We start from the raw sequence: 23,515 nt of genomic DNA, 5'->3' as shown, positions 1-23,515 counted from the left end.
CTTGTTGTGCCGCTAGACCAACCTCCTGATGCAATCGCATTGCTAACTTCCTTGACAATGGCAAGCTGTATGATCCATGATCCCAGGTTTCTCCAAAGGGAAAACTAATTCTTCTGCTGTCCCCCCCAACCCAAAAGGGCCAAAACCAGATAAACATTTACAGCAACAATACCCCTGCTCTCACCCCGGGAATCCTAGTAAACACGGATGCCTACAGGTTTCCATACAGAAAAAAAGACCAGATTCCGCAGCCAGAAAAGATTACTTGTGAAACATCTAATGCGAAAAAATAAAGATAAAGAGTAAATTAACAATTAGTTTAACTACTAAAAAAAAAAAAAAAACAATGTTCTACCATCTGTCTCAAAGCATCAGCTCTTTCTAGTTGCCTTGCAATAATTAAGACAAGCCTGGGAGAGGAAGAGGAGGAGAGGGGACATAAACCACATGAATATCGACGGGGATAAAAAAAATCCTCACAAAAGGTGAAAAGCTGAAGGAAATTCTCACCAGACCATTCTCACAAGATACAAGACCCCAAAACAATTTACTGCAGATCAGCCGAAAGATCAGTTTCAGTTTAAGCTGCATCCTTTAATGCCTTCCTTTTGTTGCCATTTCCACTAGAGGAAACCTTTCTCACAGCATCTTCAGGGATGGTGTCTTCCATTACCTTTGGAGAGGTAAAATTGAAGTCAGATAGGTTTACATCTTTGTATTTTGGATTTGCATCTATAAATGCTGCTATCTCGTTACGTGTTCTCAGCTTCTTTCCTGTGGGTGTGATATAGTAAGCATCCATTTTGGAGAAATCACGTCTAAGAACCAAGCTCCTTTTAAAACCTTCTGGTGTCTTTGGAATGCCAGGCCTATCAATGACCCAGGTTCGAGTGGCATTATACTCAATGTCAGCAGGATCATCACAAGATACACCAGGTTTTCTGTTACAAACAAATGGAGACTCTTCCATTTTACTTCTGATCTCCTCATACTCTTCTTCAGTTGCAATCACCCTCCATTTTAAGCATTTGTCGCATTGTGCAGCATATGTATCAATTGATCGCACTGCAACTCGTGGATTCTGTCATCACAACTTAAAACTTAACTACCATCTCTTTCCTTTTTATTTTCCTCAAATTTCAGAATCAAAAGTTTAACAAATCTTTAACTATTTAAGCAGATTAGGTTCATATATCTAAAAGGAACATAGATTCTAAAATATTGAATTAATCAAATCAAAAGGGAATGAGAATAATGCATCTATGTGATGGAAACAGTTATCATCAAGCATGTATTTTATTTTGCTCTCTCTATGGTGCATCCTAAAAGGTTAGATTGCCACTAGAAAAGGCAATAATCAGCTTTGGAAACTAAATGGGACACTCATTTTACCACTAAAAATTGAGTTGGAAAAACAACGGGAAAAGAAAAAAAGTGCGTCTTTTTATTATCCATTGAAACCATTTGACACACACAGTTCATATCTCCCTACTTACAGCCACAGTTTATGACATGAAGACATAAAATTAAGGGCAAGAGCAGAAAAAAAAAATCTTGCAAGATTTCCAGCTTGTTCATCATAAGAAAAACTGTACTGTACCAAAAAAATCATCGAGAAATGAGGACCTCGAGGCACCAAACGACAAGATTAACACGTAAACCAGCATGTCAATAAATATCATATCATCAATTTCAACTACTATTCCTTATCAGACTCAAAATAAATACTTATCGATTTTTTTTTTCTTTTTATCAAATGAAAAAACAGTTTGTATTGCATTTAGTAGATAAAAAAGAGAAATCACAACATTTCGCTTGGTCGTAGCATTTCTACCCTTAGCTTTCAAGAAGGCTCGACTTTTCTTCAAAATAAATAAATAAATCTCAACAACCAAAGTATTGAAAAGAACAGAACAGATCGGAAATAGAAGCCCTAGATTAGGTTGGTAAAATGAATCAGAATCGTACCTTGGAGGAGGTTTTAGGGGTTTCAGGACTACGCTCTTTCAGTGCCATCGCTCCCTCTTTCAGCTGCTTTTCTCTTCTTTCTCGTCTCTTCAGATCGATCACCAATTTAAGTCAATTTTATCTGCCTGCTCTGCCCTGAAATAATAACCCCTTCTTCGGACACAACACCCTTTATTTAAGCAAAATACAAAATCTGTTTGGGTTTTCTTACATTTGCCTAACTGCGAACGTCACTATTCTCCTTATCTTTTGACACGTATTTTGCTACTAGAGTTAATTATATCTTAGTCCCTGTTTTATTCCAACTTGTTAACTAGTCCCCAGTTCTTTAAACTGTCTTCAATTTAATAGTTTTTTGTTACACGATCTTCTTCTCCTCTCTTTTAATTTTCCCGTATCAATTTTTTTTTATCTCTTTCAGCATAGGAAGAAGAAAAATGAGTTAGAAAAGAGCATGAAAATGACGAGAGGATTGAGTTTTATAAATGGATTGAAACAAATAAGGGTTAAATATATAATTCTTCAAATAAAAAGGACCGGTTAATCATTTCTTCTGTACTATAGTGCCCAATTTTTAATTAACTAGCACAGTTGGAGTCATTAATAAGTTGCATTCAAATTCAAACTCAGCCAAACTAACAGCCTGTTTTTAAAAAAAAAAAATAATGTCTTTTTTAAAAAAACTTATTAATACATTGTAATATGATATAAATTGCTTTTGAAATTATATTTTGTATAGAAATATAGTAAAAATTATTTTTATGTTTTTGATATTAGCACGTCAAAATAAAAAAAAATACTAAAAAAAATATTAATTTAATATTAAAAAAATTCATATATTTTTTAAAATTTAGTTGGACTACAATGTAAAATAGTCTTCAAAGATCTAATTCAGTTTTGTATTAATGCTAAATTTATAAAAGTCTATCTATTAAATGTTTTTTGGAATTTAGCACAATAATAAAAGAAATTGAAAAAAATAACATTATTAAAATAATATTTAGAAAAATAATATAATTTAGAAAGTTACAGATATTACATGCGACTCACTAAACTATGTTATTTTTTCTTAAATATTTTCTTTTCTCAATTTTTTATATTATGCTAAAGTCCAAAAAACTCTAAATATTTATCCATAAAACAAAAATAAATATATATCAACAGTGAGGTATTTACGTTAAAATGTTATTTTTTTTACACTAATAAATATTCAAATAGATTCATATTCTCTAAGTCAAATACATTACCATGGCTTGGATTTATAATATATTTATATCTTATTCATTATCTATTAAATAAAAAATTTATATTTTATTTATTAAGTTTTGAGAGTTTTAAAATATATTATATATACGTGTAATATATAAATATAGGAGATCTAAGTATGGAGTTTCAGATGATGAATTTGATAATTTTATGCATTATTTATTATTTATCAATAAAGTAATTATAAGAAAAAAAATTCATAAATATGAATTTATTGTTATTCTAAATCTCGTGTATTTGGATAAGTTTTATATTTATAATTTCTGAAGAATTTATCTTGATTCTAGCGATGCTTTGAAAATTTATCTTGATTTAGTGTTGACGTGTGGTGTGTGTATTAATCCATTACTCACTCGATAGAATTATAAAATTCCACAGACAGAATGATGAACGTCTCTTTTAATTGATTTAGCTAAGTACTAAAATAAAAGACTTTGGCTGAAAGTGACTAGCTCGCCTTGGCTAGGCATGGCGAGCAAACCAAGTTACTTGTGCCTAACTTCAATTTTTTTTATCCCTTTATAGTCTTCCTCTTTCCTTTTTTTTTTTTTTTTTTTTAACATATAATCTTGTGATTTTTATTAAAATTACCCAAACAGTCCAATAAATTATTCTCGACTATGAATCTTTAATCATTAATGTCAACTAGCTACTTTTGCAAGTTAAGTTACGATGGCATTCTCATCCTACTCCTAATCTTTATTTTGGAAAGGGGGGTAATGAAAAAAGTTTTTTTAAATACTTGAATTGCCTAATGAGAGGTTAGAGCACCCATCTCTCTGCTACATCAAAAAAAAAAAAAAAAAAAAAAAAGCACCCCTTCACTTATTGGCCTTTTTACCTACTTGTCATTTGAATAACCAAACTAAAAAAAACTGACTTGAGCATTAAAGAATTGAAACATCAACTCACACCAGTGCAATCCAAACTATTATCAACCATAGAAAAGCCTAAAGATTCGTTAAAGTTTTTCTTCGACTTCATCAATGGCATCAATTATGAAGAAATGAACAAAAGCTATGTTTATTTCCTATCCAAACCTTTCTTATCCTTCATTGGTACCTGATTTGAAATCTTTCATGGCTGGCAACATGAAAACACCAAGAGTTACAAACCTCTTATCATCTTCATCAACTCCAATTAACCTCTAATAGCTTGCTTAATACATGAGAGCACTCATAAAAGTTGTGCTAGCTATCCAACAACAACTTAGGTCTTTTTCTATCCATCCACAGAGTATATTAGTTTTTATTCGACAATTTGCTCCTCTTGCACTTATATGCATCATTAGCTCAATTTCCCTAAAGAAATTAGAAAAAAAAAAAAAAAAAAACAAGGTGGAAGAAAGCATGCACCACACCTCCATCTTTCAATAAGCAAATATCTTCACCATGAGAAACCTTTTCATATGGGGTCGTCTAGACATGATCTCTACAAATCAAAAGGAAAGGGTCAGGGCCATATCCTTCATCGACAACATCGTTGTCCCTCAAAGTCTAAGTAGAGACGAAGATAGAAATGTCTTAGGTAAAATAAGAGATTCACCACTATGTAATACTTTATTGAACACTTATTTTTTCAGAGATTTCATGGTCACCAAGATTAACCCTAGAGAACACTTCCAAAATGTTAACAGTAGCTTGAAATTGGTGATTCAGGACTCTAATGCCATGAGTAAGATACTACCTACCATTTTTTATAGGTCCTTGCGTATGTGCTATCTTAGTCTGAAACCAAGTTCTATACTTAGATTTGTTAACTTAGGTCACAAGTTGATTGTTTATTTCAGTATAAACATACCAATTAAAAAAAAACTCAACTAGAAAGAGAGAGAACCGAAGCTTATTTAAAAAGATTTAACAAAGAGATGTTGAAGGTTGAAAATATGTTGGAACCAATTGTGATATTTCTCTCAATAAAGAATGGATATACTGGGACCATTTCCCAAGGCATCTGAAAGAAGACGAGTCATTTTTATAGTTTTTGAATATTATACAAAATGGATGAAGATAGAGGCCCTGACAAAGATAACTACTAGTAAAGTTATCTCTTTTTTGGAAAAATATTATTTGTAGGTTTGGGCTTTCCCGAGTGTTGATCACAAATAATGGAATCCAATTAGATAATAAAAAAAAATATAAGAACAATGTTAGAGTCTTAACATTGACCACGGGTTCTTTTCGGTGTTTTATTCATACACAAATGGACAATTAAAGCTCACTAACAATCTACCATTACGGGTTGAACTCCTAGATGAGATTTTATGGGCCTATAAACCACTCAAAAACCTTTAAAGGTGAGACACCATTCCAATTAACATATGGTACTGGAGTTATAATCCTTGTAGAAATTAGATTCCATAGTCATAGAGTGTTATATTTCTCTGTTGACACAGATGTTAAGGAATTAAAGGCAAATCTGGAATTGGTAAAAGAAGTCAGACTCATTGCAAAAATAAAAATTGAGGCTTTTAGACACTAAACTACTTAATACCATAATTCTAAAGAGAAGAACAAACATTTCAAAGTGGGAGACATTGTATTAAGAAAACTAAAGGTAATAAGGAATACTAATTGGAAAGGAAAGTTGGCTTCAAAATGGGATGGCCCATTTAAGGTGTATACATGATTAAAGTTAACGTTTATCATATGTAGGATGTGAAAGGAAAAATATGCTTTATGCATGATACTTTGACCACTTGAAGATGTACTTTTACTGAACACACTAAACATGGTCTTTTAGCGTTTCTAATTTACTCTTAGAACTACTTTTGTTGTGATAAAAAAAAAAAAAAATTCCCACCATATTTTGTTTCTCTACTATATATGTACTAGTTCTACTCCATCTTGTATTCAGCCTAAAAAATTTCCTCCAATAAACTTTTTTATTTTTATTATACCTCCAAGTTGTTTTCTTCAAGTCTATATCCATAATTAGTTCTACCTAACTTCAAAATTTCTTCCTTGTGTCTCCAAGATATTTTATCAAAGTTTATCTCCATGATTCATCATATATATAACTTTATAAGTCAACATATATCCATGATTATTTTTTAGGTGCATTAATATCGATGTTATCCTTCATTTTACACTTCAAGAATATCAAATTCAAGATAAAGTGAAACAAATTCTTCTATTTCATTAAAAAAAAAAAATAGCCTATGACACATGCAAAACCAAAGGAACATGAACATATAAGCACCGCAACCCCATCCAATGGAATGAAAACAACTACATGAATGGAACCATATAAAAGCAAGAGAAATTATAAGCTGATTTCCTTCTCTAGACTCTTCATGCAGAAGGTATTCCTCGCGGGCTATGGCTTTAGCATGATATGGAAAAATCTTATCATAATTAGGAACAACATTAGGATAAAATGCATATGAGAGGTCCATAGTGTTTATCTTAACTTTGTTGTCAAAATTGACATTTCTCATCACAAGCATCATCTTATTGTCTATACAATCATGAAAGGCACTTGTATTTTCATAAAACATTTAAAATTCATCAGGGTTACTCCTAATCTCTTGCAACTTAGAATAATTATTCCTAAACAAAAGCAAGATTAGTATGAAGAGTAGTTAATGTTGTGGGCATTTTTTAAACAGAGGCAAGTTTTTCTCTAACCGCATTTTTTTCATGCATTTCCATTAGGTTAGAAAAATGGGCATCTGTATCTTTCAAAGTTGCATGGTATGATAATTCTAGTTCACAAAACCATCCCTATAGCTCTACACGGTCCTTTCTAGACTTCTTAAGTTCCTTTTAGGTAGGGATATATACTTAAGTATATTCTTTCTTTCGACCTTCCACCTCCTCACAGACATGACATGTATTTAAAAGGCCGGAAAAAAAAAAAATGAAAAGGATATACAAATGGAAGGAGAAATGAAGGTTTACATGAAAAAGCACTCATAGAGCTTCACTCAAATGATCACTAAAATTACAAAAATATGAGTGATTAACCTCTTAGAAACCTATGAAATATACGACGATGTGTTTAAGTCTTTTTATAGTTAATCTATAAAAATAAGAGTTTTCTCTAAACAATGATCTCACTGTATTATAAAATCTAGAAAAACAAACAAAACCAATTGTTTGATGACCCAAGAATCTTTTTGGCCATGGACAATACGAGAACTAGAAATGCCCTCTTTTTATAATTGAGTAAAACACATAGGCTGAGTTTGTGAAGTTTGCAAAACAACTAGGGTATGAGCATTCACGGTGGTGTTCATGCTAGTGGTAGCAACAGATGAAGCAATAAGAGAAACATAAGCATTAGCAGTGGTACGCCTATACCTTGATGCCAATATGATCGACTCTATATAGCTCTATATTACCACTAGAATGAGCTTTCAATTCCTCTCAATGTTCATTGTAAAAAATACAAAACAAATTGTGAGAAGAAATAGAAAGCCAACACTTTGAAACAAAATTTTCATACCCTAAACACATCGTTTTAACCACTGCTCTCCACCAACCAAAAGCATCATGTCATAGCGATCTTAGCTATCGTGAAGTTGATTACAAAATATTATCTCAGAATTGATCAAGTGTTACAATCTGGTGTAGGTACTCTCCTAATAGCCCTATTTTTTACGATCTCTTGACAGCAAGACAGCTCTAGTATACCTCACTACTATCCATTCACTCGTCCTTCCTGGTATAGATTCTAACATGCCTTGACAGCTAAGACACAAAACAGGAGATAAGATGACACAAACCTCTTGAAGAATGCCAATATCACCCAGCTGGCTCAAACATATTCCATAACACGTGAACATATTCCTTAACTATTTCATTCTTACAGCCTTTTCTTTATGGTTTATGAATTGTATACATGGCTTACAAGGCAGTGGCCAGAAAAATTGTATCCGAAGACAGCCATTAGTTCCAAGAGGTCATTCATGTCCCAGTCAAAAAGGAAGAAAAGAATGCTTCTTCTGCAGCAAAAAACAAAGACCTCTCTACAATCATTGTTGTTATGCTTTATACAAGAGAAATTTAAAGCTTTTTCCGGTAACGACACTTTGAAATTTCTCTTTTAAAAAAAAAAAAAAAATTGTATGTTTTCTTTTGTTTTAAGATGTGGTGACTTTAACGTTTGACAGATGCAAAAGGTTGTGGCTGTTCATAATAATCAATTAAAACCCAAAGCGAGAAAATGGGATGTTCATAATAATAAATTCTCGAGCCCAATCTTTTGTTTACTACTGTCATCAATGCCTTAAAATTTGTTGATGGAATAATAGATGGAAAAGCTCTGAGGTACTAGAGAGAAGCTCGACAGATTCATTATCAATGACAATTGGGTGCAACAGTATCTCTATAAGATGAATGAATCGAGGATACATAATCATAACAAATTGTTTTCAGATGCACTTTCCTTTCCTACAACGGAACCCAGCATGAATGTCCCAATTTCATGGTCTCAGTTGGAAACCAAAAAGAATAGTCATACAGATGCAAAACTAACTACTATCTAACGGTATACAGCTAAGTATATATTAAGGAGCAGCTCTTTCAAAGCAAGATGGTGCCCTAAGGTTGAACTAGTGTATTCCTTTGAGAGCATTTTATATTAGCCAGTGACAAGAGGCTAGCAATAGTGAAAACCTGGCGGGAAGTGGCAAAATTTGCACGTGCCAGTTTACGAGGGTCTTGTCTTGAAACTGCCACCAGAAGTTTGTCTGAAACGAAAACTGATGGTTTATGTCCTAATATTTAATAGGTCCATCAAGGCTGCCAGATGCAAACTGAAAACACAGAGAAGGGAAGGCACTGAAGTTAGAACTGAAATAGAATCACACACACACTCGCACGCATCACACACAAATGCGTGCGTTAAAAAATTGCACTCACACAGATGATGCATCACAATATAGGCAACACGATAACCCTGTCTCAAAAAAAGAAAGTCCAGCTACCTTCTGTTCTCACCACCATGAAGGGAATTGACAAAAAAGAGAGAATACAAGACCAAAGCCTTGTTAGCATGCAGGAAACAGATACTGAACATGACACTTCCTCACATTTCAGTGACAGCGAATCAAAGATCCCACTGATAAGATACCTTTAGACATTGGAAGTCACATCTTCTCCCTTTCCATTAGTACTGTAGCACTCACAATGTGACCAAATATGTAATACTTACCATCAAGCTGATGCTAAACTTACCATGTAGTTAATACTTCGCTCCTTTATAATATTCAATATCGTTAGCATATAGTTAGTAGTTTGACGGCATATGTAAACAAAATTCACTGTTTGAAGTTTGGTGCAAACCAAAGTCTAAACTCTAAAGGTTTCAAAACTACCACCACAATTATTACCTGTTGAACAATTGGTTCGGTTGATGTCATGAATTCTTGAGTTATTCCTTGCCAAACAACCTTTCCTTCATGTAGAAACAACAACCTGCACATCAAGCAGTACTAAGGGAATGCCACTTTACAAGTCCAAGACTAGAAAAACTTTTTGACACAGCTAACCTGTCAACAGCCCTTCTAATGGTACTATGTTGATGAGTAACCACCACATAAGACGCAATCTTCCCAGGTTTCCGTGCATCCTCACCTTTCATATGAACATGGCGGATGAGATCTTCAACTACAGTAGATGCTATTGGATCAAGTCCAGCTGTTGGTTCATCGTATAAGAGTACCTGTTCCACAATGTGAAAAAATACAAGGGAACAGGTAAAAAACACAAAGCAGGATAAAATCACATCAAACTCTTCAGAAGTTGTGGCACAAAACACCATGAGAAAAAATCATACAAATAGAATTTTATACTTTTTAAAATTGATCATGCACAAATTTGGAACAAATAAACATCCAACCCTTAAAAAAAAAGAAACAAACAAATTTCATGGATTGAGATCAAGAAATGAATTGAAGCTAATATTTAGTTATCATACATTTCTGACATATCAAAACCTTGCTGTTGGTTTATGGAAAACAATTGGACAAGTTGTACAGAGACACTTACAGCAGCTATAAGTGAGCTAGAAAAGTGGGGTTCCAGACATTATTGTTTTGGTTTGCCTAAATCCAATCACCAGAATTATCTTTGACAACCACTGTCGGTCATCCTATTGGTATAAATTTCTTATGCATACCAACCACCAGAGAATCACAAGTAATTTCCTTTATCATATTTTTCATCAAAGAATGTTTACCAATCAGAAAATGGTCTTGGTGCAGCCATATATAAAGACAACATCAGTTGCTATCAGTGAAAACCAAAAAGGATTAAAGAACAAAATCAATTCAGTTGCTTAAATACCTCTGGTTCAATTGTTTCCTTTGTGGTATCAAAAATTATAGACCGAGCTAGAGCAACTCTTTTCTTCATTCCACCAGATAATTCAGAAGGTAACCGGTCCTCTACTCCCTGAACAGAATATTAAGTTTCATCAACCTTAAAAGTAAAGGGTTTCATTATCTTCAATAGAGGCTTGAATAAGATAGTAAGGTTTCTAAGCTTTATGCAATGCTGGAAATTAGCATCAGGAAATGAAGACAGTTCCCAATGCTTCAGCAGGAAATTGAACTTCATGTTGCTGGAAATTGACAGCATTGCATAGGTGACAAAAGTGTAATGCATATATGTAGCTTAAATATATTAAATTAAGGGAACAGCAACCTGTCAGGAGATGATTTTTTAGCTGGGAAAGAGCCACCTGATGCTACACAAATGAAAATTTCACATTGCAAACATACCTTTAAACCAACTGCAGCCAAAGTTTCTGCCACAAGATCCATGATTTGCTCTTCCGACATGCTAGAATTTTCGTATCTAAGCAAGACAAAAGCATTAAGAAATGAGCTTTCTTTTTTCCACAAGAAAAGGAATTGCATTAAAGTCATGCTATCAGTTCCAACTCCTGAAAAGAAAAGAGTAATCTGTATCTTACAAAAGGAAACCAACATTTTCACGCACAGTCAAAGAATCAAAAAGTGCTGCACTTTGAAACACCTGCCATGAAGAATAAGTGAAAAGTAAAACCACTGATAAAATAGCACAGGAGACATAACCCTTCAATTAATAACTAAAATAAAGATTTACCAATCCAATTCGAAGCCCAGACATCACCTCATCACTGATCAAACCATCTCTCTTTTTACCTCGAATATAAACCTCACCCTGCCATTAGATATGGTTTAAGTAAAACTGCCTACGTAAAAAACTGAGGCACAGCCCAGTTGCTTCAGTCCAGGATGGTAATAGGTTGCATAAAGATAGAGGCAACAAGAAACTTGATTTGATCATTACCATGTCCGGAGCAAGAAGTCCTGCAATAATCTTCAAAATTGTAGATTTACCAGTGCCAGAAGGTCCAATTATTCCAACTGCTTCACCGTGTCTGATCTGCATAAGTGGAAACTTATCACCGCATGGCTAAGACGATACAGAATAAATGACACAAAAAGGTAGATGAACTTGAATTACTCAAGTAATTATCACAACGCTGCCTTCCCCCAAAAGGAATTATTGAAATAGTTTTAAGAAATCAATAATCTTAAACATTTGTCTCTTTGTTGGTCTGAGTAACAGAAATACAGAATTTTGCACCAAATGTCTTCGCTTACAGTAAACAATGGGGTAACATAACTTGTCAAGACAACGCAATTAACCATAAAATCTTCTCTCACAGAAGGCAACTAAGGATCCACAGGGAAACATCAATTAACCATAAAAATTGCGGACATGCAAACCAGGGGACATGCAGAAACAGCAAGACAATACAAGCAGAGACTGATAGGCGTTGCCTTGGGGGGAATGCATAACATGCAAATGATTGCTAAAATGTGCTCATATGAAGAACAATCTAATAGCAAAAAAAGCCACAAAAAGAGTTGTAAACAGCAAACATAACTTCGTGAAAAAAATTCACCTTGAAGCTCACACCTCTTAATATATGCTTCTCCCCAAATGACTTGTAAACATTTCTGCATTCGATGAGAATATCAGAATCATCCTCCTCCGGTTCACCTATCCTGCTTAATTTCTCTGGTTTATATGAATCCTAGTTACGTGATCAATGGAATATATCCATTCAAACCAACGCAAAAGATCGTATCAATAAAATAAATTTAAAAGATTGAGAAAAATCCACCCAATTCACAATTACATTAATTTAACACAAAGAAGAAGAAGGTGGGCGGGCTGCAGAAAAATTTTCCTAAAATACCGAGCATGAACAAGCAACAGAAAAACACGAACATAAGATATAGCAGAAACCAGCAGCAGTCGATAAATAAAGCAAGAATACTGAACATAGAATGCAGAAACTTTACAGTGAATTTGTTTGCGGAAAATCCCTCCCTCCCTATGTTGGGTCGAGGAGGAGCCACACAGGCACAAACAATATTTCTTTGATCCTTCCTCGGTATGAAACAAAGTGAATTGTTGAATGGTATCCCAGTGGAGGGAGCATACCCATTTGGCAGACAAAGAGGAGATAACAGCATTGAGCCTGATGAGACCAAGCGCATCTTTGAACAAGACCCAGATCGAGTTTTGCGCCAAAAAAAAAAAAAACTTTGCTTTCCAAAGCTAACCAGGATAGATTGATTTAATAGAGGGCCAGTCAGATTCTTTGCCAAAGCAGAGGATTGTGAAATTTGACAAGGAATGAATTTCAAGAAACTTGGTGGAGCAGAAACAAGAATAAATCAAAGACAAAGCTTGGAAATTGCTTGTGTTTATATTGTGTGCTGAGTTATATGCAAGTCTAACCACGTTGTTAGACTAATGGAGCATATGTTACAGCATTCCTCATGGGAAAAGGAAAATAAGTCCGTATGCCCGATTGGTTAGTGGGGGTGTTAGGATATAATTAGGGCTTTTTCTCGAGCTTGATAGTTGTTTCTATTAAATTTACCAGGTCATGTAGTTGGTATAATCTAAGGTTCTGGATTTTGATCAGGTTATTAGATTAATTTTTAAAAAAAATTAAAAATTAAAATGATATTATTTTTGATAAAAAAATAAAAAATAAATAAAAATCAATGAGTTTGTGGCCGAATCTTGATCGGATCTCCGGGTCATATCAAGTTTTTCCTTTTTTATTTTTTTCTTCAACCTGACCCGGTTCTAGTCCCGGATCGATCGGGTTCCGAGTTGATCTGTCGGGCTTGGCCGGGTTTCAAAGCTATTGTTTCAATCTTCTAATTACTAATTAAAGATAAGATTTAAGAATCATTAGATTCTAAGTCTACTTTTAAAAAATTATGTTATTTTTACTTTTTTTTTGTATAAAATTAAAAAAAAATTGACCCATTATCCGAGAACCAGAGAGTTGGGTTTAAAATTTGTGGTCATATGTTCAAGAGTTGATTATTTAAGGCCTATGAATGAGTCTCTACGTTTAGCAAAATAAAGTTTGTGAAATTGACATCAAACTAATCTAATTTAGTGAAGACTTGAATTGAACAACAGGAAAGGAATGAAGGAATAGCCAAGAGCACACTCTATTTATGTATAGTATGATACTAGATGATTTTGTTGAATGTAAGAAAAAATTCAAAAATATTGTTGACATTAAAAAATAAATAAATTATATAGAGATTAAATTGATATGATATAACTAATTTCACGGATTTAAAGATAAATTATACTTGATGTTATCTTTTAAAAACAATATAAAAACAACGCATTGAATTTACTTAGATTGACTCAAATTAATCTATCAAATCTTCAACTTGAGTCATACGACCCTAATAACATTGTAGAAAGCAAATAAAAAAAATTATTGAGTCTAATTCTCAATCAACTTAATATTAAAAGATAAAATTAAAAAATAAAATTCAATTAAAAAAATAATTCGAGTCAATCTGAGTTAACCTACTAAGCCTTAGTTATGAGACTGAGATAATTGTATAAAAAAATAAAATAATTTATAAAGCTCAATTCTCAATCAACTTAATGTTGAATAATGAAATTGAAATTGAAATTAAAATCAATTAAAAAAAAACATGAAAAAAACCACTCAAATTAATCGACCAAACTCGTGACTCAAGTTATGAGATCAAGATACCCTTTTAGAAAGCAAACCAAAATCAAATTATAAAACTTAATTCTCAAACATTCCAACATTAAAGATGAAATAGAAAAAATAAAATTAATTATACATATATATATATATATATAATAATAAAAAAAAAACTAGAGGCAAATGGGCTAATTCGGATCATGAGAACTTGATAACCTCATATAAAAAAAATTAAAAAAACAATTATGAAGCGTAATTCTTAATTAACCCATTGCTAAGGATTAAATTGAAAAAAGTCAATTAAAAAAAATCCAAGTCAACCCGGGTTAACTTGCTAAACCCAAATCATGAGACTGGGAGATAGCTCAATATAAAGAAAAAAAAAATAAAGTCAAATTTTCAATCAATTCAATGTTGAATGATGAAATAGAAAAAAAAAATCAATTAAAAAAGACTCAAAAAATAAGTCAGCCTGCTACCTCTCAAAACTTGCAACTTGGGTCATAAGACCGCTATAACCTTATAGAAAACAAATAAAATAATACAAAGTCAAAGTCTCAATCAACACAATGTTGATGGTGTTGAGAAAAAACGAATCAATTAAAAAAATAACCCAGATTAACCTATAAAACTCAGGTTATAAGATTAAGATAAATATATGAAAATAAATCATAAAAATAAATTAAGTCTAATCTAATCGTAATAAAATAAAATTAAAAACAAAAACTTTTAAGGACCTAATTGTAAAAGGCTTACTACATTGAAATACCAAGACATACATTTTAGCATATGTTAATTAATAATAATAACAAATTGAGGGATTTGTATGTAGGCTCCTGAGTGTCACAGCATCAAGTTTACTTCAAAGTATATGAGCAAACAAAACCAGAAACACGAATGATAAAAAGGAGGAGGAGGAGGAGGAGGAGGTGGTGGTGGGGTCGACGCAACATGGCCGTGGGCCTTTGTTTTGAGGCGACAGGAAATGGGGACGGACTACAATACTAAAATTATGGTTTTGGACTGCGGGCATCCATCGCCGTCGTTTTCCCAAAGACAGCAACATTCGTTGCTCAAGCGAAAATTGTGCCTTTCACATTTATGGGTACTTCTTTGCACTTGCATCACAATTAGAATTTAAAATATTTTTAGGAATGAGATTGACCTCACATGCATATATTATCTTCTCAAAATATTAATAAAAAAATTCTGACAATATATTAAAAAAATACTGATTATTAGCCCATGTATCTTACTGTTTTTATTGAATGTGCATCACTTTTTTGCCCTTTTTTTTTTTTTTTTTTTTTTCATTCTTTGAGTTTTGTTTATGATCATAGTTTCTAGTTTTTCCTATTAGGTTCCTTCTCGGTTCGGTTAGGTTAATATTTGGGCTTGGTATTATGATTTGGTTAATTTAGTATAAGGTTCTCGCAATAAAAAATAAGAGGGTTGGGATTAAAAATGAGAAAAAAAAAAACCACTAGAAATTCTAGGTGGAGAGAAAAAAAAAACATCCACAAGAAATGAAGAATTAAGAGGAAAAAAATAAAGAAAAAAAACAGAATAAGATATGATCATTAATGTTATATCCTGGATTTTTCATTTGACATGTGTCACCTTAAAAGAATGACAATGACTCGATGATTCTAACAGCTCTAAAAAAAAATATATGTTGGAAGATCTAAAAAGAAATAGAAAAAAAGAATTGTAAAACAAAAAAACAACTCTTTAAATAGTTTAACGTATTATGGTTATCTCCATGACCTTGAGTTTTGAACTTTATAGTTATTTCGAGTTAGTCAATATTGATTCAATATGTTAATATTGTAACATTGAAGAAAGAACGTTTAATTGAAAAAAAAAATCAAAGTTAAACACTATTTTCTATAATAATTTAGATTATTTTATACTCATCAAGTTAATTTATAATTTTTATATAAGTTAATTTAATACTAAATATTGATAAGAAATTGAGACTAAAAGTTTCAATATTAATCCGCTTTATCTAGCTAAAAACATAATAATAAAAAAATCTCAATGCCATGTCCCTCTTTTTTCTTACGTTAACTAAAATAACAGCACTTAATTTTTTTTTAAAAGAACAAGTTCGTAAATTATCACCTTATGATTTTGTTTTTAGTTATTTTTGGGTTTCGATTGATTATTTTTTGTATGTTATGAGTGTACCCTTGTTATTAAAGAAAATGCTCCTGAGAATGTTTATGACACATCAAATCCATACCTGCGCAAGCCAATGATTACACAAACTCAATTTTTCTGCAAAGTTGTGGCGGTCACTCGGATAATGTTTGAGATTTTTGTATTATTAGGGTTATTTTATTTAAAAATATATTAAAATAATATTTTTTTTTATTTTAATATTAACAAATTAAAATAATTTAAAATCATAAAAAAAAAAAAAAAAAATCTTAAAATTTTTTTAAAAATATTTTTTTAATGCTAAAATAAATACATGCTCACATTCCTTTTCGTCATTGAAAAAAAAAAAAACATCTACCCGACGTTATAGCAAGGAAGAACTAGCTAATTACACCAACTTATATGAAATTTATACTGGTTTGTTTTGACTTTTAAAAATTTATTTTTTTTAATATTATTTAATGTGTTTATGTTAATTTTTTTTAAAAAAATAAAAAATATTATTTTAATATATTTTAAATAAAAATACTTTAAAAAATAATTTTTTACCGTGAATTCCGACAACTACGCACCTAAGTGATCGAGCTGGACAACGCTGCTTTGCTGACCCCATCTCTCTCTCTGGATCACGGGCCTCTCTGACACTTGAGAGTGGGGTCAGTTAGATATCTAAATTCTGAAGTCTCAATAAGTGAGATTATGGGAGGGGTTCCCATCAAACAAAAGTGTCGATTATTTAAAAATTATTTTTAATATTAATGTATTAAAATATAAAAATTAATTTTAATAAAAAAATTTAATTTTTCCTAACCTGCAGTAACAAATTGAGGGAGAATAAAAGAAGAAGAAGCATAGCTGTCATTTCTTCTTTTTCTTCTTCTTCCGCTGGTGCTTTTTTCTTTTCAGACAGCACATCCAGCTAGACCCACGTATTCAAGCAGATATAAACAAGTCATACCTCACCTGCTCCTCTGAACACCATTAATTTGTCAGAATAAGTACGTCCGAATAGCCATTTATCATTTTATATTTAATCATCGCTTTCTTTTCTTTTTACATTCCTAGTAATTTCTGCCGTGCATGCCAAGGTAAGCCGTCCAGCGGGGTCTCGGAGGGGACCCCTGGCCGATCAATCACCCTGTTCTAATGGCCATTGAAATGTCTTTCTACAGGTATCTATGGAGGTCGTCGCCGGAAAATTACCAAGTAATAATCATTTTAACGATCTAGTACGTTGAGAAACTTGCTTTATCTTCATTACGAATTCAAAGCTAGCTCAATCATCTTTAATCCGAATCCAGCATAAATCTGAAATCACCATAATTAGACTTGCTAGAGGCCGGTAGGATTTGTGAGGCGGCTAGTTTTTGACAAAAACGTTTGGGCCCTCTGAAAAGATGGTAAAAAGAAAGGGGTGGTGCGGAGGAGCCGGCGACAGCAACTCATGTTTTCAAAGTCCAGAGTCTCCGCGAATCCTAGCCTAGTCTTTCATCTTGCCGGGTGCCCACCAAAAAAGGGTCTCTCTCCTCCATCCAGTCAAGAAGACCCGCGAGGAAGCATGGAAGTGAACGAGAGAAGAGGAGACGAGAGGGAGCTATGCACGCCGTATTCTAGGTGACGTAGCGTTTCAAACACGAACCCTACTTGCATGGCTATGGATCGGAGTTGTTAGAGTCTTTCGTTTAAGTACTCTAACTACTATTTAATTTCTCCTATTACCTTGTCCCTTAATGCTAAAATAATCATCAATTATTAAACAAAACAGAACACTAGAACACTGCCATTTCTCTTCGGTGGAGAGCAGTTAGGCTTAGCAACTTGGCCATCTTTGTCTCTCCTTAAAAAAAAAACCTAGAGTCTTAGTAACCCCTACTTTGCTGCCAAGTGTCCCCAACCCGTTTCCAAGAAGAAAGACTCCTATTCTCTACCGCCTCTATAAAGTATAAACAAAGATACGAGTCCACTCTACATGACGATTCGCATTAAAAAAGAAAACACAGCTCATGTGTTTGCGATGAAAACAGCTCTGTAACGCCCTCTTTCTCATGGTATCACTGCCTACAATAATATCGGCAAACTTTCCTTCCCTTGAACACTCACCCCTTCTCCACAATGCTCAAACTCCTCAACAAGAGGCTCAGGCGCCTTTATTCTCGTTTCCGGCGGCGTATTGGCAGTGGTTCCAGGCGCAAGGTTGTCATAAAGAAATTTGAAAAATCAAACTCCAATTCACAAAAGGACATCAAAGTCGAGACCACCATTAATGGGTCTGCTGCTGTCCATCCAAATGGTCAATTGGGTGAGGAGAAGCCAATCAAGTTAGCAACTTTTAATGCTGCCCTGTTTTCAATGGCACCTGCTGTGCCTAAAACAGAGAATCCTTCGAGTGTTGACTATGGAGGTGAAGAGTTTGCAGACACAAGAAGACCCGTAAATAGTAATAAGCTACGCGCAAAGTCTGCAAATGATCGGCCGAAGAGTATTCTGAAGCAGTCTCCCCTGCATACAAACTCCATCGATGGTAGTGAGAATCTCTTTAAGCAACAAAAGTTTGCTAAATCAAAGTTAAGGGTATCGATCAATTTGCCTGATAATGAGATTTCATTATTGAGAAATAGGCAACTGAGTTTCAGAGAAGACGAAAAGGAGGATGCTTCAAGTGTTAATATAAGTAGAGTTCTGAGGGGAAAGGCTCCTATGAGGCCACAAAGCGTGAGCTTGGCAAGAAATATGGGAAATGGTGGGATCGATGGAGAGAGTTATAGGAGTTCAAGGACAGTGCTTCAAGTGCTGAAAGAGCTGGATGCAGATATTCTGGCTTTGCAAGATGTGAAAGCAGAGGAGGAGAAAGCAATGAAGCCTCTTTCTGATTTGGCTGCTGCTTTGGGGATGAATTATGTTTTTGCTGAGAGCTGGGCTCCTGAGTATGGAAATGCTATCCTCTCAAAGTGGCCGATCAAGAGATGGAAAGTGCAAAAGATCTTTGATGATACTGATTTCAGGTATCTCTAATCTGTTCTGTAGTCTCAATAATTGCAGGATCTTTCTAAGGAAACCTTGTTCATCTTCTATTCTTTCTCTTGTTTTCATGGATTCTCTCTCGTTTCATCCCTTATTAAAGTTAGAAAGGAACAGTGAATTCGAAAAAGTCAGCAATGATGGGACTGCTTTCACAGAATTCTTTTTGACTTCCACAATGTATTTGCAATGCATTTTGTGGTGATCTGAAATTTTGGTATATTAGAATTTAGAACTCAGGATATGAAAATATTTTTGTCTTTTAACATTTTCCTAATCATTTCTTTTCAGCTTTGCTGAGTACTTTCTAGTTACTGTCATTGACTATATATAAAACCCAGTTTTATCAGATTTTTTTTTTCCTGTCCATGTCTCAGTTTAGCTGTTGCAGTGAAGCAGTAAGTTCTTCATTTTTTATTTTTTTTTCAAATCTTACCAGATAGTTATTCACAAAGTTATTAACCAATCACTACCGGAAGTTTCATCTAGAGTTTATCGAGGACCACATTGGTAGGGTTGCATTGTGTCTTTTCTAGTTTATTAAATTGTGAGCACAATTAAAGATATCATTGAAAGCTACCAATTAGATGATCTCCAAAAAAACCCCAAAATATTTTGGGAATAAAGTTTATATCTTAAATAATTAGTTAATTTTTTAGTTTTAATAATATAATTTATTTTTTTCAACAAAGGTAGTTGGTGACTGATGTTTTGTAAATCAATGTGACTGTTAGTTTTTGATATTTAGAGAATTCAAAAATATTCTAAGAGAATTCTAGAAAGGTGACCCTTTATACTTAGAAAATATTTTAAGAGATTAAGAAAATTCATATTGATTTTTTGTAACTTAAAAAAACTCTCTAAGAGGCAGAAGGGACAGGCTCATATCTACAACTATATTTAAAAAAAAATTTGAGAGGATAGAAAAGATAAGTTTGTGTCTATACCTATGCTTAGAAAAAATTTTAAAGAGGGAGGGAAACCTAAGAAAGTCAATCTATACTTAGAAAAATCATGATATGCCAGGATCTATGTTGAGATGAGATGTACATTGCTATGCTATACAATTAAATTAATGGCTTTATTATTCACTGTAATTGCTGCCAGCTAGCTATGACATGTAACCCTTTTCCCTGCAAAAAGCAGCATTCCATGAAAATTAACTTACAAGAAGCAAAGAGACAAACAGATACTTGTGCCCTATATATAAAATTCATGCCTGACATCCATAACTAATCCCACTACACTGCAATCAAATTACTAGTTCTACAAAATTTAATTCATCACGTATTAAGAACACAACCTCTTCTTCTGGACAATTCTGATAATTCTATTTGTGAGAAAATCGAAAAGACGAACGATGGATGAATTTCAATTTTCAAGCTTCAAAAAACTCTGATAACTGACAAAATGATCGAGAGACAGGGCATTATAAAACTCATTCGAGCTTTTCTGGACGCTGCAGGAATGTTCTTAAGGCCACCATTGACGTGCCACAGGCAGGAGAGGTCAACTTCCACTGCACCCACCTTGATCATCTCGATGAGAACTGGCGGATGAAGCAAATAGATGCCATAATACAGTCAAGTGATGCTCCTCATATCTTAGCTGGAGGTCTTAATTCCCTCGACGAGACAGATTACTCTGAAGAGAGGTGGACAGACATTGTAAAGGTCGACCACCTAGCTCCTGCTGTCATAGAAAAATGAGTTTCATGACCTTTCTTTATGTGATTGAAATATAATTCCTATTGCTCGTTTCATTTATATATGCAGTACTATGAGGAGATGGGAAAGCCAACACCAAAAGTTGAAGTAATGAGTTTCATGAAGAGTAAACATTACACTGATGCTAAGGACTTTGCAGGAGAATGTGAATCAGTTGTCATTCTAGCTAAAGGCCAAAGTAAGAAACATGGATGTTTGATACTCTAACTTCACGCTATCAAAACTATATATATTTCTGCTCACAGTGCCATTACTTGGATATATATATATTATGCAGATGTGCAGGGGACTGCAGTATGGGACTCGAGTAGATTACATACTGGCGTCTCCAAATTCCCCCTACAACTTTGTTCCAGGGTCATACTCGGTGTTTTCTTCTAAAGGGACTTCTGATCATCATATTGTGAAAGTTGATATCGTAAAAGCAAGATGCAGCAGTCAAGAACAAGTCGCTAGAAAGAAACGGCAACCTAAACAGAAAGTTGTAAAGATAACCAACAGTTCTCCTACAAAAGGTTTATGGAAAACACACACATGAGAGAAGACAGATTTTTTTACCTTTTCTTTTGCTGGTATATAAATTATTTCAGACCTGGGTTTGGTTTCCTGGTGCAAAAGAGGAGCTAGGGATGGCGATATTAGACCCGCTTCCACCCAGCTCTCTCATGAACTCTGTAAATCTTGTAACTTGGGATTAGCTAGGTTAAAAACTCATGAGCGAGATGGTATTTGGTGTGATTCCTATCTAACTGCATAGCTTGTAGTGGAAAACTGAGCATGCTGAAACTCCAATAAGAAGGGAATTAGACTTTATTGGTTCTTCCCTTTTGACTGCCATGTTACCATTTATGACTTTCCTCGCAATGGAAGCCGTGAAGAATTAACCAGGAACAACAAAGCAAGGCAAAGACACCATGCGCATTCACGCAAAGACACCAGTATTTTGACAAAGAAATATGATATACCTTAGCATTTATGAGTTCTTCAGAATAATTAGTTTGTCAGTCAGAATGGTGAAGTAAAAACTTTTGTCTGATAGTGCTGAGAATGAGAGAATTTGGAGTTAATTTGATGAATAGCTTTGTAAACTATATCCTGAAAAAACAAAAAGGAAAATGTCGAGTGATTTGGTGGGGGCATGTAAAGATTGTTCTCTCTCTCTCTCTCTCTATATATATATATATATATATATATATGTACATGAGTGGTCCCCTGTTTTTTTTTTTTTTTTTTTAAGGTTTTTGGTTGGTTTATTTCATTTTAGAGTTTTAGACCCAAACCTTTTTGTTTATTCATAATTTCATGTTATGTTCACTTGATTTAAATTTGGGTTTTATATTCGTGCAATTCATTGTGTTTACAGTGTCAAAAAATTCCCTAATTACATTGATATTTGCGGAATAAGATTATAATTTTTCTTGTTAAAAAAAATTGAAACAACATGGATTAATTTTAACATATATAAAAAAGAGCTATCCCTCTTTTTTTATATTATTATTTTATAGGGGTGCAAAAAAATTCACTTTGGTTCCTGATTTTCTATTTAAAAAAAAAATGCAGTCCTTGTATTTTGAGGGTTTAACTTTAATATTATAAATTTAACTTATTTTGAATTTCATTCCCTAGGATTTAGAAGGAGAGAAGAAGATAATTGAAAATAAAAAGGGGAAGAAAGTGTTCGGTTAGCCATATTTAGTAACAAAAAAACCAATTTTAGTGTTGATGGGCTCCTCTTAACTAGTGAAGTGCTATGAAGATGTTTTTGAGCTTTCATTTCACTAAAAAAGATAAATCAAGATTAAAGAAGACTTTCTTTTGCTTGGTGGGCCATATTTTTAGTGATAAAAAAAATTAATTTTGTGTTGATGTACTCATCTGACGAGTGAAATGTCATTAAGATGTTTTTGAGCTTTTATCTCATTAAAAAAAGTAAATTGAGGTTAAGAAAAACCTTTTTTAACTATTTTTAATGTCTTTCAACTTATTTAAGCGTGTTGGAGGGTAGAAATTGATTTATCAAGCTTTTTAGTGTGTTTATTTTGTGTGTTTTAGATGAAATAGGATGAAAAATATTTTTTTAGATTCAGAAAACCTTAAACTCGACCTTTCAGCCACCTCTTTTATGCTGAAAATTTGAATCAGTAGATTGTTCTCTACCACTATAAATGATATATCGTCTAATTATATATATATATATAAAGCATTGATGAAATGTTGTAAAACCATTAAACAAAATAAAAATAAAGGAAAGTATATGAGCATGTCTAGCCTTGCATGCTCGTGCATGCCAAGCTTTTCCGTGTTGTGCTATATGCTCAGGCCTAATTTTCTAGGCCTAGACATTTGGGTTTTTTATATTTTATATTTTT

At 33.2% G+C, this 23,515-nt stretch overlaps 3 protein-coding genes across 3 annotated transcripts; 1 reads left to right on the top strand and 2 right to left on the bottom strand.

Moving 5' to 3' along the window:
- Positions 1 to 265: 265 nt before the first annotated feature.
- Positions 266 to 2,170, bottom strand: LOC118041400 (methyl-CpG-binding domain-containing protein 4). The gene is made up of 2 exons (XM_035048716.2): positions 1,969 to 2,170; positions 266 to 1,081 (listed from the first exon to the last, which is right to left on the bottom strand). Exons 1-2 carry the CDS (start codon positions 2,014 to 2,016, stop codon positions 581 to 583), a joined length of 549 nt encoding a protein of 182 aa, XP_034904607.1. The 5' UTR covers positions 2,017 to 2,170; the 3' UTR covers positions 266 to 580.
- A 6,364-nt stretch (positions 2,171 to 8,534) lies between these two features.
- LOC118041401 (protein TRIGALACTOSYLDIACYLGLYCEROL 3, chloroplastic) lies at positions 8,535 to 13,086 on the bottom strand. Its single transcript, XM_035048718.2, has 10 exons — positions 12,542 to 13,086; positions 12,139 to 12,270; positions 11,517 to 11,612; positions 11,310 to 11,387; positions 11,158 to 11,219; positions 10,964 to 11,039; positions 10,527 to 10,634; positions 9,731 to 9,903; positions 9,572 to 9,656; positions 8,535 to 8,995 (listed from the first exon to the last, which is right to left on the bottom strand). The coding sequence occupies exons 1-10, from the start codon at positions 12,737 to 12,739 to the stop codon at positions 8,957 to 8,959; spliced, it is 1,047 nt and encodes a 348-aa protein (XP_034904609.1). The 5' UTR covers positions 12,740 to 13,086; the 3' UTR covers positions 8,535 to 8,956.
- A 4,801-nt stretch (positions 13,087 to 17,887) lies between these two features.
- LOC118041402 (uncharacterized) lies at positions 17,888 to 21,968 on the top strand. Its single transcript, XM_035048719.2, is given in 5 exon segments — positions 17,888 to 19,403; positions 20,885 to 21,092; positions 21,195 to 21,324; positions 21,424 to 21,436; positions 21,438 to 21,968. Coding segments are annotated over 5 exon segments (1,488 nt in total). The 5' UTR covers positions 17,888 to 18,513; the 3' UTR covers positions 21,685 to 21,968.
- The last annotated feature ends 1,547 nt before the right edge of the window (positions 21,969 to 23,515 follow it).

Source organism: Populus alba, chromosome 14 (genome assembly GCF_005239225.2).
Source record: "Populus alba chromosome 14, ASM523922v2, whole genome shotgun sequence".
NCBI lineage: Eukaryota > Viridiplantae > Streptophyta > Magnoliopsida > Malpighiales > Salicaceae > Populus > Populus alba.
The sequence above is the reverse complement of the archived record's forward strand: the minus strand, read 5'-3'. Positions and strand labels throughout refer to the sequence as shown.

Excerpts from the sequence above, each read along its gene's own strand:
- LOC118041400 (XM_035048716.2), bottom strand. The coding sequence starts at position 2,016 with ATGGCACTGAAAGAGCGTAGTCCTGAAACCCCTAAAACCTCCTCCAAG. Across the intron at positions 1,082-1,968 it reads CCCCTAAAACCTCCTCCAAG|AATCCACGAGTTGCAGTGCG; the intron begins GTACGATTCTGA and ends TTGTGATGACAG.
- LOC118041401 (XM_035048718.2), bottom strand. The coding sequence starts at position 12,739 with ATGCGCTTGGTCTCATCAGGCTCAATGCTGTTATCTCCTCTTTGTCTG. Across the intron at positions 12,271-12,541 it reads TTTCCGCAAACAAATTCACT|GATTCATATAAACCAGAGAA; the intron begins GTAAAGTTTCTG and ends TCACGTAACTAG. Across the intron at positions 9,657-9,730 it reads ATTAGAAGGGCTGTTGACAG|GTTGTTGTTTCTACATGAAG; the intron begins GTTAGCTGTGTC and ends CTTGATGTGCAG.